The sequence below is a fragment of the Pagrus major genome, chromosome 22, assembly GCF_040436345.1.
Source record: "Pagrus major chromosome 22, Pma_NU_1.0".
Lineage (NCBI taxonomy): Eukaryota > Metazoa > Chordata > Actinopteri > Spariformes > Sparidae > Pagrus > Pagrus major.
The window spans coordinates 21,810,242-21,827,365 of record NC_133236.1 but is presented as its reverse complement, the minus strand read 5'-3'; the positions used below and the strand labels follow the sequence as shown (position 1 = coordinate 21,827,365).

General features: G+C 42.0%; 1 protein-coding gene and 1 non-coding gene across 2 annotated transcripts; both read left to right on the top strand.

Moving 5' to 3' along the window:
- Nucleotides 1-2,143: 2,143 nt before the first annotated feature.
- sox7 (SRY-box transcription factor 7) lies at nt 2,144-5,383 on the top strand. Its single transcript, XM_073492767.1, has 2 exons — nt 2,144-2,580; nt 3,651-5,383. The coding sequence occupies exons 1-2, from the start codon at nt 2,349-2,351 to the stop codon at nt 4,637-4,639; spliced, it is 1,221 nt and encodes a 406-aa protein (XP_073348868.1). The 5' UTR covers nt 2,144-2,348; the 3' UTR covers nt 4,640-5,383.
- Nucleotides 5,384-13,954: 8,571 nt separating this feature from the next.
- Nucleotides 13,955-14,037, top strand: trnal-cag (transfer RNA leucine (anticodon CAG)). Its single transcript has one exon. It is a non-coding gene; the product is annotated as a tRNA-Leu (tRNA).
- Nucleotides 14,038-17,124: the final 3,087 nt, after the last annotated feature.

The following is a 17,124-nucleotide window of genomic DNA, read 5'->3' as shown; positions in this document are numbered from 1 at the left end:
AACAAAGAGTGGGTGGTGTGAGTCAAAGGAGGAAAAAGCAGACTGAAGCTGTCCAGTCAAAACAACACAGCATTACTCGTCAAAAGTAGTAGTAGTTTTCTTCATTTGTCATGCTGACTATTAGTGTGAGGTCTTGCTGGTTCAATTCAGCTTATAATAAGATACATTAGTGAATTTATAAGGTAAGATTAAATAAAAAGTTATGGCCACAAAATAGACTAATGCTTTAGAAACTGAACCTTTGTGCTAAATTTTGTTAAAGGTTGAGGCAAAGCTGCAACATTTTATGAAATAAGACAATAAAACACCATGTTTTAAACAAAAAATCTGGCTCTCCAATGATGTATCTATCATTCTCTATAAATAAAACCATTTTATTTCTTGAAAAAGTCCCCATTTTGTAATATTTGCACATAATAATGCTGACTTTTATTTTGAAAATCACATCAAAATTAGCACATTGGAATGCATGCAAAGGAGGTTATGTATGATGGAGAGAAATAATAGAAGAAAAGTGATAAAGGTTTTGGTTTAGCCTGATGATGCTCAACACAGGAGTTCAATGATACAGTTCTGGATGTTGTTTTAAATAAAGTTATGCAACCACGGTGATTTGTGCCTTCTTAGGGCACAAACAGAGACAAACCCCCTCCTCAAGTCTCCAGTAGCCACATGTCTTTTACACTGAAAGGGTGAACAACAGCAGGCTGATACTGCTCCCACCCACACAGTGGTTAACACATACAGAGCTATTAGTCATCTCAGAAAACCCCCAGCTCAGAGCTCTCACATGCACAACTCCAAATATGATGTGAAACTTTTGTCTGACATGTTGCCGCCGCTCTGCTGTCCCACTGTACTGCACTTACTCACTGTGCACCAACACTTGTTCTGTGGGGCGTATGTCAGGACAGCAAGAGTGAGCGTGGCCCTATATATCACTGATATCTGTGGCTTCAGGTGCCGTATCCTGTTCCTGTGTGTGTGTGAGTGGGGGGTGGGTGTACAAGGTTGACAAAAAAGCGTGAGCTGACACTTCAGTTTGATGTGCGTGTGGGCACTGATTACAATTTCACATCCATGCTGCCTGTGGAGGGGGAAAAAGTTGGAAATTCTTTCATTTCGAGATCAAAAACCGCAGTTTCTCGTCAGGTTACTCCCTCCTCTATTAATACTACGAACCAAAATACTGTCTGACCTGTGATCGGTAGCTGTGTTTGAGCTGTGTTTGTGTGTGCCCCTTGTGTGTGTGAGAGTGCGAGCTACTCCGTGGCTGCAGCCCAAGAGTATCCTGTCAACAGGAACTCCTGGATTTGATATGCACCCGGCCTCTGGCCACAGAAGGAAACTGATTTGTTTGTAGTGTGTGTTCAGTGGGTTTTATCTGTGCTCTCACACACAGATGTGATCAGAGGATCCTAAAAATTGATCTGCAACCAAAGCTGAGTCAAAAGAGAGCTTTTGCACTTACATGTCATAGAATCATGTGGGGGGGAAAAATTGAAAAATTAGAAAGCAATAGTTCCTGTTTGGGGTTTTTTTTATTTTTTTTTTAAAAATTGTTCAAGAAAATAAAAGCCTTTCTCTGAAGATGGGAGTGTTTTGTTTTCATTTGCATGCCAAGACTGTGCCAAAAAACCCTGGTGGAGTTCACTGGAAATGCCACTTAACCAGTGTAGTTAGATAAGTAGTGTTGTTAAGGATGCAGAACAGGTTAGATAAGTTTGCCAGGTGATGATTTCCTTGTTGACCAAAACAGGGTGAAGCTGCAAAACGTCTCTTAGTCATCACAGCAGCCCTAATGTTGAATAAGAGATGTGTTTCTCAAATATCTGCAAATAAAATCTTTGTCCCGTGTGAGTTTAGAAAAATAACTGAGAAGCTCACAAAAATAATCACGTCCATTGACTTTATGTGTCAGTGGAAAGTGTTGTTTTGTTGTGAGGCCAGTTTAAGTAGTTAGTAGTGTTGAAATGCTGCCTTCTCTCTCTCTCTCTCTTCCTTTTCACGGGGCTCAACTTGCAATCAAGGAGGAGCCGAGAGTCCTCCGGGGCTTCTCCTGGAACCTGCTCCTCAAATATAAAGCGCTCCCCCCATCCACCAGGAAAGACTGAATCATAACTCACAAGGAGGAGCGCGCCGCTGCCTGAGCACATCTGTGGCTTCTCCCTTCAAACCTCTACTGACATCTGACTGCTGTAGCTCTGCTCATCCAGTCAGTGTGTGTGGATTCCTGTAGTTTTTTTCCCCCTTTTCTTCTTCCAGCCTGCAGTTTACTTTCCTCTGAGAACTTTGTCAGAGTCAAGGTGAGAAGCGCCCGTGAAGTTTGGAGAGGTGAGAGCGCGCAGATGGCAGCCCTCATCAGCGCGTACTCGTCGTGGCCGGAGTCCTTCGAGTGTCCTCCAGGAGACGGGGACGTGGCCGACGGACACGGCCCGCACAGGACGGCCGTGGACAAGGCGCCGGAGCCGCGGATCCGACGGCCCATGAATGCGTTCATGGTATGGGCCAAAGACGAGCGCAAACGGCTGGCGGTCCAGAACCCAGACCTGCACAACGCCGAGCTCAGCAAGATGCTGGGTAAGATCAACTTTGGGATCAACTTGCTTTATTATTATTATTATTAATTATTATTATTATCATTATTATTATTATGATTTACTATTATTAATTATTATTATTATTATTATTACTATTATTAAACAGTTCACACCCTTGCGTTTCCAGGCCTCGGCTGTTTTACAAAAGTTTTCAGGTTGTTTCAAACGCCAAAAGGATGAAATAATTCAAATCTAGCTTAAGAAAACTTTTTTAAAAAAGAAAATGTGTTTTAGAAAAAAAAAAACGACGTCTTTACGCGCAGTTCGTTAGACAAGCTCAATTAATTACGTAACTTCCCTGAAGCGCGTCGCCAAAATCACCTGAATTTAAAAGTTCACGTCGCCAATAACCGTAAAATTCGTTCAGACTGTGGACACAGAAAAGAGTGAAATGTTTCATTCTGCGTTGCATTTGGATTGATGTTAAATTAAGCTCAAAATCTGGCACTCACGCAGCTCGGGAATCATTTTAAAGCCAATTTGGGAACAGCAGCACATGTCAAATATGCTTCATAAATAAAGGTAATACTGGCACTTGTGTTTAATTTGAATTAGTGCGTTCATCACTTGAAGATAAGTCCATTAAATGTAATTAGGAACCAGAGAGGAAGCTGAACACTGAGGCTGAGGTGAAAGTTTTAATAGAGATGTTCTTTTTTTCAATGTCGTACCATTTTTATAAAGTAAAGGAAGACTAACCTTAATATTTTTTTTTATGTGAGGCTATGTCTGTTTATATGCTATTTAACTTTTGTTTAATTTTGAAAAACACGTTGTAATCACACCATTATTCATATAAATTAATATCTTATTTATCCAATAAAGCTACATGAGCCTACATCTGTAAAAATGATTTAGAACATTTTATTTATATTTCACAAGTTGTAGAAATTGTTTCAGTGTGAGTCACTTTATTATTGTGTATGTATAATAGATTTTAAATATCAAATAAAAAAAAAAGCAGAAGTAAATTGCAAACTAATCTCTTGAACCAACTTGAGGATTTTTACCTAAAATTAAAAAAAAATCTCCTGTCTCCTCTTCCTGCAGGTAAGTCCTGGAAGGCCCTGACTCCCCCTCAGAAGAGGCCCTTCGTGGAGGAAGCGGAGAGGCTTCGGGTGCAGCACATGCAGGACTACCCCAACTACAAGTATCGGCCTCGCCGGAAGAAGCAGCTGAAACGCATCTGCAAGCGAGTGGACCCCGGCTTCCTCCTGAGCGGCCTGGCCCCTGACCAGAATGCCCTGCCCGACCAGCGCGCCCTCTGTCACCCCCTCGACAAAGACGAGGGCAGCCCCAATGGTGTCGGCAGCAGGTTTTCCAGCCCCAGTCCTGCACTGCCCAGCGTCAGAACCTTCAGAGACCCGGCCGGTTCCAACAGCAGCTTTGACACCTACCCCTACGGCCTGCCCACCCCCCCTGAGATGTCCCCCTTAGACGCCATGGACCACGAGCATGTGCCTCCCTCTTATTATTCAACGTCTGGAAGCTCCTCCGTCTCCTGCTCCTCCTCGGTTTCCTGTCCCGACGAGCACCACCAGAACCAGACACACATGGGCAGCCCGCCTCCTTACCACACTGACTACGCTCAGACCCAAATCCACTGTGGGGGTGCACACATAGGTCACATCCCTCACATGTCCCAAAGTGGTCCTGGTGGGCTGATCCCTGGCCCTCAGCTGTCTTACTACAGTACCTCATCTTTCCCCCAGATGCACCACGGGCTCCATCAGGGCCACCTGGGTCAGCTGTCCCCCCCACCAGAGACGCATGGTCACCTGGAGACACTAGACCAGCTAAGCCAGGCTGAGCTTCTAGGCGAGGTGGACCGCAATGAGTTCGACCAGTACCTGAACTCCACTGGGGCTGGCTTCCATCCCGAGCAGGGTGGCAGCATGACTGTTACTGGACACATCCAGGTGGCGTCTGCCACCACCGCTTCTGCCACCACATGTCCCAGCAGCACCACAGAAACCAGCCTCATTTCGGTGCTCGCAGACGCAACGGCGGCCTACTACAACAACTACGGCATCTCATAAGCACCCACTGCACCTGTGACTGATCAGAGACACTTCAGGGTTTAAAATGGGTGAAGAATATTGGGACGATGTTGCATTTGGGTGCTAGTAACGAAAGCTTTCTTTGCTCTCGTTTGTTTATTCAGATCTCGTATTAGCATCTATGAGCAACTTCCTCCCGCCATGATTGAAACCTGAACTGATTACTGAGCAATATGATTGTCCGGAGCCGAGGAAAAAACAAAGAGCAAATCGGAGGAATTTGAAGAAAGGGGAGATGGACAACTCAGGGATGCAGACACAAAATACTATAGTATGCCACCTCCAGTTGTCAGAGAACAATCGTAAAAGACTTGTCGTCCACTTGTAAATGTCACCAGTAACTGTCGCCGCCGTGGCGTGTACAGATGCTCTTTAGAAGCTAATTTAAATCCTTTGATGTTTCGCATAAATGCTAACTGTAATGCTATTATCAACGCTTTCCCATTCGAATGTTTGTATCATACATGTTCTCGCTCTCATTAGTTTGGGAGTCTTACCTCAGTAGTTGTAATTGAATGAGGTTTCCGTTGGACATTTCTTATGCAATTTAACAAAACGGTGTATCATGAAGAAAAAAGGCGTTTATACTTCCTCTCAAGTACTTAATAATATATAATCATAACCTCTACGATGGAAAATAATAATGGTAACTATAACTGTATGCTGATTTAGGTTTGTGAAAGACAATAATTTAAAATAAAGTTCATTTTTTATATAAATGCAGAGGAATTACTTTGTATTATTTCATTCTTTCAACTAAATAGGAGATATTGGGAATAACTGATACACTTAAAGGCATCACGCAGGAGCACCATTATCATTTCCATACACAGCACCAAATTAATACAATCATATTCATGAATAAAAACAATTTTGGAGTTATTTCACACTATAAGTTTTCACACACAAATTGGATGAAAATGGTGTGTGTTACTTGTCCATTCTTCTACTTTGGGCTCTGTCTAGTTGCTGTACTGCAAGTGGCCCATTCTGACACCCACTCCCCTGCTTGCTGCTTTTTCCACCCTCCATCACATCATCCTTCTCCAACCGTCTCCTCTTGCTTTCATTTCATCCCGGTTCAGAGGATTAGTGTAAAACAGGCACAGCCGTCGCCGCCCGCCTCCATCTCCACCGTCCTTTTGTTTTCCCGGAGTCTTATTCTGGGTGCCATTCTTAGGCACTCCGGACCCCCACCCCCCTCACCCCCTGTTCTATCTTGCTGATGCAGACCTTTCGTAATCTGTGCAAAAATAAATAAAAAAATAAATCCCAGGGCCTCGTTGACTGTTTTACACCCTCCTCGTTTTTCTCTCTCTCTTTCTCCCCCTCCTCTTCCCCTCTCACCCGCTCTGTTCTCTTGAATTTTTCTTTTTCGATAAAAGGAATTCAGGGGGCTTTTGACAAATCCTGGAGTCTGGCTGGTCTTCCTGCATTTTTTGGGAACGGTTGAGTCGTGCTTCTTGTAAAGAGGATGTGGCGGAGGAGCGGTGTTTCCTGACTGATAAGGGAAAAGCCTCTCTCCGTCAGGATGTTTGGGCCTGGCTGGGCCCTGCATTAAAGAGCCAGAGAGAGGGAAGGGAACCCGCTGTTCAGCGAGCGGGAGGAAACACTGCCGTGCTGATTAGCATCTTACTTGCCCGTCTTTACTCACCCGCCATTTTTCAAGAGAAGCTTTGTCAACCTGGCCTGTCGTACCTTGACCACAGACGCACCACAAACATGCACACAGCCCTTTTTTTCTTCTGAAACCACAAAACAATAACACGAGGCACCAAACATAACATCTCAGTACAAATATTCAACCATGATCCTTTGCTTTTGACACAACTTGCTGCGAATGTGATTAAACTGACCTGAACGACAACATTCATCAAGTACCAGTGTCTGCAGCTGGCGGACGTTGTGCTCATTTCTTCGGGGTTAGATCATTACCCTCTGTGCCTGCAGGGGTTCAAAACTCTGCAGAGGGTCCATTTGAGTGCGACCATATTTTGGGAGGGTGGTGCCCCAGGCATGCAGGTTGAGAACATAGTCTTTGGGGCCGCATCAACCCCGGAGTCATCAGGGTCAGGTCAGGGTGCTGTAGACTCCCTTGGTAAAAACGCCCTGTAATGTGTCAACAATCACCTCAGGGTAGGACACTGGAGCACGGACAAGGACAAAGACTCAAAGCGTCAACAAAGCATCATCATGTTAGACTTATACACACAGGCACCTGAGCATTGCAGACGACTCATATCATTTCCATTTCTTTTGATATCCTACTAGTATTTCACATCCAGATGTCTCAGAAACTCATTATGGCCACTTGGGCTGAAGCTACCAATTATTTTCATTATTGATTAATCTGCTGATTATTTCACGATCAGTCTTCACATTGTCAAGAAATTGTTAAAAATGCTCAAAATCTCCAAAATGTCAACTCTTAAAAAGCTAAGAAAAACTCTGTTTTTCTTTCTTTTATTTTTTTTTACATAATCCAAAATTTGTTAAATGGTTTATTTTAAAAAACCACGAAGAAACACAAAGTCCTTAGAGGGACACTGTGTAGTTTTGGAAAAGAAATTAAAACTCAGAAGTTAACATTTACAATATTAATAAGGTAATTATATAAACGTCAAAATATTTTATTATTATGTTATCATTAGTATTTATTCCATAACTAAATAAACAAGCTGTCCTCAGAGACTGCTGTTTAAAGCTACAAATGTTACTACTTAGAAGGGTCCTGCAAATATAAACAAAGTAAAACAGTATGAAATTGTGCTGTCTTTTGGGGACAGTTTGTTTACTCAATTTATTCAGTCATGAAAATCAATCATGACGGATTCCTTCTCTTCTCTCCTTCTCTCTCTTTCTCCTCTAAATTTCCCTCTCGAAGCTTCACAGTGCACCTTTCAGATGATCTGCAAAATTCAAAATCAACAAAGTTCAGAGATGGATGATGGATCAAATATGTGGAACATATTTACACATTAACTTCTCACAGTCAGGGTATAATATAATTCATTTCCTACTGAGATTACTTTAATGGTTCCGCTGTGATCAACTTTTACCTATCAACATTTGACATCTAAACTGTTTCCAATGAAAAACTACCAATCACTGACCGGCTCACCAAACTTCCAGAGGAGCTCTACAGGGGTATTTAAAGAGAATCGCGGATCCTGTGACGTTTTCGTGAATCAGCCTCAATCTTTTCCTCTCTAGAAGTTGACTCATTGTCATGGTAACCTTTAGTCAGAGCCTTCTGCTGAAAAGCTGAGACAGCCATCGCTGCTGTTTCAGCGGCAATTAATCAGCAAGAGAGGAAACAAACACTGGTGTGACGTTGTTGTCAACGTTACACTTTATACACACATGGACTTGGAGGAATTGTCTGTAACGCCCGTCTTCTGTGAAAAGGGAGGGCATCATCTCTTTAATTTGACTAATTGAATCTTTCACACATTTGCAGGATCACAAGATTTACAATATTTAGTGAATATAAGGATAAAGGCTGAACAAACAAAAGAGCCTCCTCTTGTTATTTCTCTCTGATTGCTGACTGGCTCAGTTCCAGTCTCAGGTCAAGCCCGTGGAATGAGTCTGTCAGGTAGTCTGTTATGTTTCCTATTTCCTCCTCTGCCGTCATGTCACTTCCCTGAGCAAACAAACAACTCGGCGGTCGAACTCAACACCGACTGTCAAGGTAACAGCGTACGACTCTGTGTGTTTGTGTGTGTGGATGGGGCGCGGAGATCTCACAGCTGTGTAAAGTATTATCCATCTGCCGGGACCGAGGTGAGCAGTGATCACTTTAAATATCGTGTCCTCCGGGGGCTCGGAGGAGGCTGACTGTCTGGTTGGTCCAGCGTCCATTGTGTAGCCGGAGAGGGAGCGTCCAATCACGTCACATGTGGAGGTCGACCGTTCGGGCTATATGAAGGTCTATACGTATTAACTGTAGGTCAGGAGGAAGTGGCTGATTTGAACTACGTGACTAAGGCATATCATTGTCTGAGCGTGAGATGCCCTTTAAACCTACATACTATAGATACTGTACGTCACGGTGTGTTCAAGGGTTAGCTTTTGTCTTGTGGATGGTAGATCGCTTAATTACCATTTATATGCAGCCGAATGAAGTAAAGTTATCGTTCATAGTGATTTTAGGGGAACAATCATATCTTTACTGTTAAGCTCTGCAAAAAGAAAACAACAAAACCAATTACAATGTCCTCATCACAGTAAATGCAGTGAACTTTACACCAAATTAAACGACTCTGAGCGACGGATAAAGACACACTTACATCAGTAAACACTAAATGTTGTCGGAGTGCATTTCCAGTTGGAGTGTGTTACAGCAGCATAATAACCTGTTTACAATTTGTACTTGGCCCTAAATCTGGCCAAAGGAAGGAAAAGAAGGAAGAAAAAAACACACACACACATCTCACAGCAAGGGATTATGGGTGCAGCTATTCTTCATCTCATTGTGGCTCAACAACAGGCAGAGTGTGGGGTGGCAGGCAGGCGTGTACGTCGCCGGACGAAGAATGGACCAGACTCGTCGAGGGACAGGTGCCATGTGGCAGAGGATGTGCGGGGACACAGATGGGGACCCCTGGAAAACTTGGGGGACCGCACGCGCGGCCAAGGGCCTCCCACCCGTACCTGTGCTGTGAATGCTGCAGCTGAACGGGATCCGGCACCTGTTCTAAGCAGATACAGGCGACCGGCAAAAGCACAGAGGGAGGCCAGCACATGGCTGCCAACCCAGGGAAGGAGAAGGCTAGATTTCCATTTACCCATAAGCGCGGCCTGATTACCAAATCGGCACAGGCTTTGCTGCAGAATGTACAAAAAAGGATTGAGAAATGTGCTCGCTTCCAGAACTATGCATTTCAGTAAACTCCTCGCTTTAATAAGAGCTTTCTAGTTGTGTATTGAAATGTTTCACTCAAAGCAGAAACAGCTGGAAAAAGTCAAAACGAACGGCACAGATTTATTATTTTTCAAACAAGTGATGCAAAATTGCAGTGCATGTCCTATTTTTACAGCCTGGCCTGCATTGGTATCCCGCTCTCTCTCCTTCTCTCTCTAATAGCATGGCTTGCACTGGTCTATGAATGCTGCAGTGCTATCGGGCTTGTTTTTGACTGCTGCAGATTCTCCCCTGGGTGGTGTAACTCTTCACCTCAATGTGGAGGAGGATGTTCCTATTGTGCTTCCTAATTGCAATGTGGTTGTTCCATTTAAGAGATAGAACATCCTTATCTGTTTACGTGTGTGATGTACTGTGGGAATAACTGGAAGAGGTATTTTGAGTCATGTTTTCATTGAGATAATTGGGATATTTCATGCAATGTTTTCATTTTCTGACAGCTTTCAAGGCCAGGGCAAGATGTGGATGTGGCTAATTCCTGCAAAGTTTGGAACCATTAAAATTGGTCGTCTTTTTGCGAAGCTGCTGTCTTTTCGTTTTCTTTCTGCCATTTGGGCATCACAACACGTCTTTGATCTCAGGTCACTCCCCATCTTTTCCATTTTAGTGGGCCCACACACTGCCATCGTTCCCCTGGCCCCGTCATCCTGCACCAACACAGTTTAGTCAGCGCGCATCCTGAAAAGCAGACGCACTAATGATTCAGATGAGTGATGTTATAAGTTCAGCGGTGTGAGAGAGTCCCTTTTAACAGCTACTGTGGAGGATAGACAAAGCAAAGCAGCAGGCTGCCTGATGACAGCTCGTGAGCCACACTGAGAGACATTAAGTTTGAAATATTTCAGCATATATCATTCAGAAAATGAGCGTGGATATAATGTAACAGTTATATCAGATTGTAAAGCTGATGTAATCAGTCCCGTAAGAGTTGAATTGAGTTGAATAGCTCTATTATTCAGTGAAGTAGATTTGCATTGATGATTAATGGCTGATCAAATCAGTAACAATAAAAATGACTCCTTGATAAGCGTGATCAAGTTTACTGGAATAAATCAAACAAATCATTTTATGACTTAAAATCACCCCACTGTTAAATTTGATCACTGTGGGCACCTTGAAGGTTAAGGCCAGTGATGGAATGTAACTATGTACATTAACATATTACAAGTAATACTTGAGTATTTCCCTTTTCTGCTCCTTTATACTTCCACTTCACTGCATAGAGTGGTGTTGCGATGGCGTATTTTTGTAGGCTAACCCGGACGTGAGCATCGCCCTGGTTCCCTCGACAAAAAGCCTTCAAATATTACTTTTCAAATTCAAATAACATCATTGAAATGAATGTATGAGAATTCAAATCAAATCAAATCAAATCACAGAAAATAAGATATTTTATGTGGCACTGAACCGGACCTCTTTTTCTCTCAATCCCGCCCTTCTATTAGTCCGAACCCCTGTTAAAAATCACAGACCTCAGAGTCCTGCCTATTTTGACACAGTTAGAGCAGGAGACAAAAAAAAATCTAACGCAGGAGATTTTTCCAACCACCTGTAGAAACAAATGCCACCAAGAATCTACTCGATTATGTGTACATGTGACGTTCTGTTGCCTATACAGTCACATCCATAAATCTGCAGTGTGTCAGTATGCCACACACAAAAATGTCTGCCTCAGACACTTAAAGTTGCCCTCCCCCTGCCAATCTTTGACTGGGTTGGTTAAGAGCCATTTTAAAAGCAGAAATGCCTCATAAAGAATTTCTATACTGGCATGCAGTTTGTTTTGAATTTTGGTCATTTCTAATATTAGAGCTGAAATTAAAAGCTGATCATCTTTGATAATAAATTAATCATTTTAGTAATGAGAGCAGTGCTCATTCAAAATGTGCTGATTGCTGATTTTACAGACAAAATGATTCTCACTTAACCTAAAAATTCATCTGCAGATTGATGGATAGTGCAAATAAATGTTATCTGCAGCCCTAATTAATATATTTTTTAATAATCATCACTATTCATCAATGTTTACAACTCAAGCTGAAAATATAATTAAGTCTCCGTCACCCAGGGGCCTGAAAACAGTCAAGCTATGATGACTGATCAGTGATGCAAGTTCCTACATGCAGGAACAACAAGCCTCATTTACCAGCGCTTATGCAGAAATAAAGTACGTCAGTCATGACACACAGCATTTCCGTCGCCTTGATGTACACTGTTTACACTCAGAATTTCTGGGTAAGCTCCTGACTGACCTTGGCACCGGGCCACTCTGGCATCATTTCCACGCTCACTCCCATTCCTCCAACCTTACGTTATGGGTGTAATATTCGGGATGTTGTTGATGTCTGAGCTTGAAGGAATCCCTTCCTGCTGGATGCTCAGCCCCGTTTCCTTAAAGACTCAACATCAAAAATGAGACACATGGAAATGACTCACACAGTTGTCCCCAGAGTTCAGACACTTCAACCAAAGTACCATGTTGACAGGTTCAAAACAGGATATGAGCTGGATAGGTCTATGTTTATTGCAGATGGCGGAATACTTAAGAGCAGTGATAGCTGAAAGCTCTGATAAGCAACTCGGGCAGCTGCAGTCACGTACCCACTGTGTCGTGTAAGTAGGCACTCAAAGACTGAACTCACGCACCATCAGCAGTAACAAAAAGTCTCAACTTAAGACCAATAAGAGATTTCTGTCACTTCAACCCTCCACTGTAAAAAAAGGCCAAACATCAGTGGAGGCTTGAAGTTGTACGAAGCCATTTTCAAGAATTACAACTCTGTCAAGCACACACTGTACTCAGACTTGACCCTGTAGTTGGGTAAATTCTGCTTCTGCAAAATATTTCACAGTTAGCACTTTCGCAGGGCACTTTTCCCAAGGTGTTTTAAAAACTAAGAATCTATAAAAACTCATTAATTACAATAGCCCATGACCTTATGGGCTAACTTAAGCCATTTATAAACTGACCGATTTCTGCTTAGGTGTGGGATTCTACAAGTGAGAGTGCCTCTAAAACATATAAATTAAACATTAATATGAGATATGTAGGCTGCACTACCATGTAACCACCATCATCAGCACGTGTTAAACTATGGGAAATCAATCATGACTTTTTTTGGACCAGTTATTCTCTAGATAGATAGACAACCATATAATCATTACAAATCGTATAATCTATCAAAGTCTTCTCTTATGACATCTCTGATTTCATACCCCCGTTTCTTTCATCTCTCTGCTATTCTGTCAAAACAAAGGCTCAGAGCTAAAAGAAAAAAATCTCATCAGTCTATTTGTCTTGTTTTTCTGCAGAATATGTCCAACTACGCTCTGACTTTGCTCATATTCATACACGGGCTACAGCTGCTATATGCTTACAGCTGCAAATAGATTTGCCCGAGTTTTGGACGTTTTAAAACTTACAGTAATTTCTAAAACAGGCAGTCGGTTTGCTTATGAGAGAGGAAGACATAATCTTTAGATAAAGAGTCAAAATTATGAGATTGACAATCAGTACTACGAGTTAAAAGGAATAATTATGAGATTATAAGTCATAATTCTTAGATAAAAAAGTCATTTTATGAGATGAAAAGTCAATTCTTAGATTTAAAAAGTCATTACTACATACAAAGACTTAATAATGGGATAGAAGGTCAAAATTATGACATAAAAAGCAATAATTAAGAGGGGGGAAAAAATCTCATCATTTTGATTTTTTATCTCATAATTATACATTTTTATGTCATTATCTTGACTTTCCATGGGAATATGTTTTTAATCAAGCTTAGTTGTCATCTTAGTGTTTTTGTCTTTAACTCGCAGCTTTGCCTCCTGTCTTTCACAATAAAAGTGCTGCAGGGATGACCATGTTGTTACAATTTAAAACTGCCTCCCTGGCTGTGGACTGTGGAGAAACTGGAGCAGTCTTCCATTGACTTGATGCAGTTCTTCAGAGGTTAGCATCTAGTGGGCCTCAGAGGAACTGCAGCAGCAGCAGCAGCCTCAACATGCTCATGAAGCTCGGCACAGGTGGCTACACGACATGTGCTCCCTCTGACTCCGGTTTATTCCTCAGCGAAGCGGAACAAATGCCTGAGATGCAGAGCTCCAGGACTTTCGACCTACGTGCACAAAAATATCCGACAATGATTTGAAATGAATTTTAGACGTGGTCACATTCATGAGACAAGTAGCTACATCAGAGCTTGTTGTGCTATTAGCCACCTAAGCTAAAGTGACACGTCAATTACATGTATACTCAGTCGTGTGGTAGACACACTGTTCACTATGCTGCGACTTTATTAGCGTTGTAATCGCCTTTGACATGAAGTGTTTTTTTACATTTTAGGAAGAACTCGAACATCGTCGTCAGGATGGCCGAGCGGTCTAAGGCGCTGCGTTCAGGTCGCAGTCTCCCCTGGAGGCGTGGGTTCGAATCCCACTTCTGACAGACATCTCTTTTTCGCATGTTTTGATCGGATCTGGTCTCATAGTTACATTCATGCTGTTGTTATATCACTGATGTGCATGAGTAGAAGCACCGTATAGGCTCTATATTATTATTTCACAACATAGTAGCAGTGTTATGTTGAAAGAGGACAAGTGGATGATCATTTAAACAGAGCTTATTTTCACAGTAATGTGGTGTGCACGGCTACAAACACTGATTACTATTATTTTGATAATTCAGTTAATATTTTGTTTGAGTAGCTCATTAGACACATAAAGATGGAGTATGTTGCCTGTACAAATGTTTGTACTTCAGCAAACAGAATTTTCCAAAAAATACATACATACATAAATAATTACATACATGAAAAAAATAATAAACAATAAAATGAATAATTAAAAAAAGCTTGAAACCGCTACTTACTACCATTTTCTTGAGCAGCTCCTTTTTTGGAGACTTGGTTAAATGACAGAGCAATAATGAGAAAGCTCATTGACAGTGATTATGCAGCCAGAGACACTGTCTGAAATCATTCATTTCAATCAATGATAGTAAACATATAAAAATGATTACACTTCTTGCTATTTGAGATATGTAGTCAGATAAGGTCACTGTCAATGTTAGTGGTTTGACTATGCAGTAGGAGAGGCTGTTTGGGTTGTTTTAGATCACACTAATAGGATTGTCATGGGATCATGTCTTGTGTTGACAGGTAGTAAAAATAGTGACTTTTGTTCTAAAAATATAAATGGCAATGGCCATATATAAATTGCATGTGCGCACAGATGCACAATAATCCCATGCACAGGTGCGCATTAGCACTCACACTTACGCAAGCATTACAATAGACTCTGAGCCTATATGCAATACGGTGAGAATTCATTCTGACTCAATCTTTTCATACAGCAAACGTAACACAAAGTGCTTCACACAATGAAAACAACACCCTCTATACCTGCTATAATTAAGAAAATAAAAAAGTCAAAAGGTCTGAGACCACCATCTCCTTGCACCCGCCTCAAACGTAACACCACCCTACCCACTACAAACAACAACACCAGCTCAACAATCTTAGTGAAAAGCTGAAACCCCAAAAGATGCACATGAATCCAAGAATATCCCAGGACCCGGCATGTCCCCCTGAAGGACAGCACGCAGCCGAGCCAGCATGGACCATACAACTTCATGCAAAACCCAATGACACATGCCAACCCAGCACGACCTGACAGCAACAGAGCCCCAAAGAGATTTTCATAATGCCACAAAAAAAAGGGGTGAAGTTAAACAAATGGTGCAAAACTGTGTGTTAAACTGTGATGTAGCCTCTTCATTACATCACATATATGACACTAAATTAGTGAGGCGCAGCCAAATCTGTTACCTCTGCTTGGCTAAGGCCCAAACTTACAGATTTGCTTAGAAAGAAAGAAATCAAACAAAGCTGCAATTGAACAAATATAACAGGACATTTAAAATAGCATTCTCACAGGTGTCCTTGAAGTACAGCAGGATTTGTCCAGAGCGTGGCCTGCTAATGTAGGAGGCTCCTTCTCTTAGTTATATTTATACTCCCTCCCTGTGATCCTCAGTGTGCCCTCAGTGTGACAGGTAAAGGTTAAAGTGTGTGAAGCAGAGGTGAAGCCTGTCTGGACAGTCATTATCACGAGGTTGGCACAGGCTCTTTAACGTATAGATTAAACTCTGGTGACAAAGTTTTATATCTCCTTCTATCTTCATCATCTCTTATTTATCATGCAGGGACAAGTCATCTATTCAGGGAGGTTTCCTTGTTTTTCTAGTGGCATGGTTTTTTTTTCTAAATAGTATTTTAAATTAAGTGTAAAGCAACAAAATGTACCTTCCTGGAGAAAGATAGTCTCTTTGGGTTGGCAGCTTGGGGCAATTATCTTTCTCCAGGAAGTTACTTTTTGATGCTTTAAAATACTTGCACCTGCATTCGACTTACAGAAACAATACACAACACTGATATCAGAAAAAAATGTTTTGTATTTTTTGTGTTTAATTGCAATTTCTGTCTTTTTGCTGTGCCATAATCTTAATAATTATTTAATATTTCATGGTGGAAGATTAACTGTATTTCTCTTGTTACATTTTATGTGAAAAGTTCAATGCCGTCTAAATTAATGCATCAATGCATCAAATCACACAGCAATGTTAGTATTTGTTTGTTACCATCAGTGAACCATTTAAGTAAGAGCATTTATCACATCTTGTATTCAGTCTTCAACTTTGGTTTAAACCTCCAAGATTCGCCCTTTAACTGGGACCATTTATCAAGGTTTCAGTTTCCTGGGTGTTAAGATTTCTGAGGACTGTGATTTAACATTGCAGGAGTCCTGCTGCACAGCAGGTTGCACGCTAATTAGCCCTGATATTTTAACTGCAGCCAAGAAGGAGGGGGGGTGCTAAGCCTGAGCAGCAGTGCACACGTGTGAGCTTGACGGATGGTGAGCTTCGAGGCGTCCCGCTGCGACTGTGTTCCAAACTGCTTTCACATGGTAGAGGCTAGACAGCTGACAGCAGACTGGAATGCCTTTTAATCATATTTAATTCAATTTAATGTAGACTACAGGTTCTGGGAATTGATTGCTTTGTGGCACTTTGAGCTCTGAGAGGCTGGCAGTGGATTCCCTTAAATGGGAAAAATAATAGTTTCAGAATTAATTTAATTAAAATATAAATCTTCTCTTCCTGATGAGTCAGACTGACTCTGAGGAGTGAGGAGAGGCGCCTTCCTCGCACAGGAAAGCTCACAGCGAAGAGGACAAAACCTCGTTCTCAGCAGTTCTTCTGAGTCACTCTCACTCACCGTCGTGACTCAGCAGGGGGTCTTTCTGCTGTTTTCTCCCATGAGTCAGGACACAATGAATCTGCCCACCTCGAGTCAACCCCACCCCACTGTGACCCATCAAGCTCCTTAAGACTCAAGACAGATGGCAGTGTGAGGGCTTGCCCCACTGTGTGTGTGTAGGCTTTGTGGGAGTGGGCTATCTTGTGATGAAGCATTTCTTGAAACTCCTGGTATCACAGGGCGGGATCGGCATGCCGGCTGTGAGCCTCTGATAA

Bases quoted from the DNA above. Each gene is read 5' to 3' on its own strand.
- sox7 (XM_073492767.1), top strand. From the start codon at position 2,349: ATGGCAGCCCTCATCAGCGCGTACTCGTCGTGGCCGGAGTCCTTCGAG. The intron at 2,581-3,650 runs GTAAGATCAACT...CTCTTCCTGCAG, and splicing joins CGAGCTCAGCAAGATGCTGG to GTAAGTCCTGGAAGGCCCTG.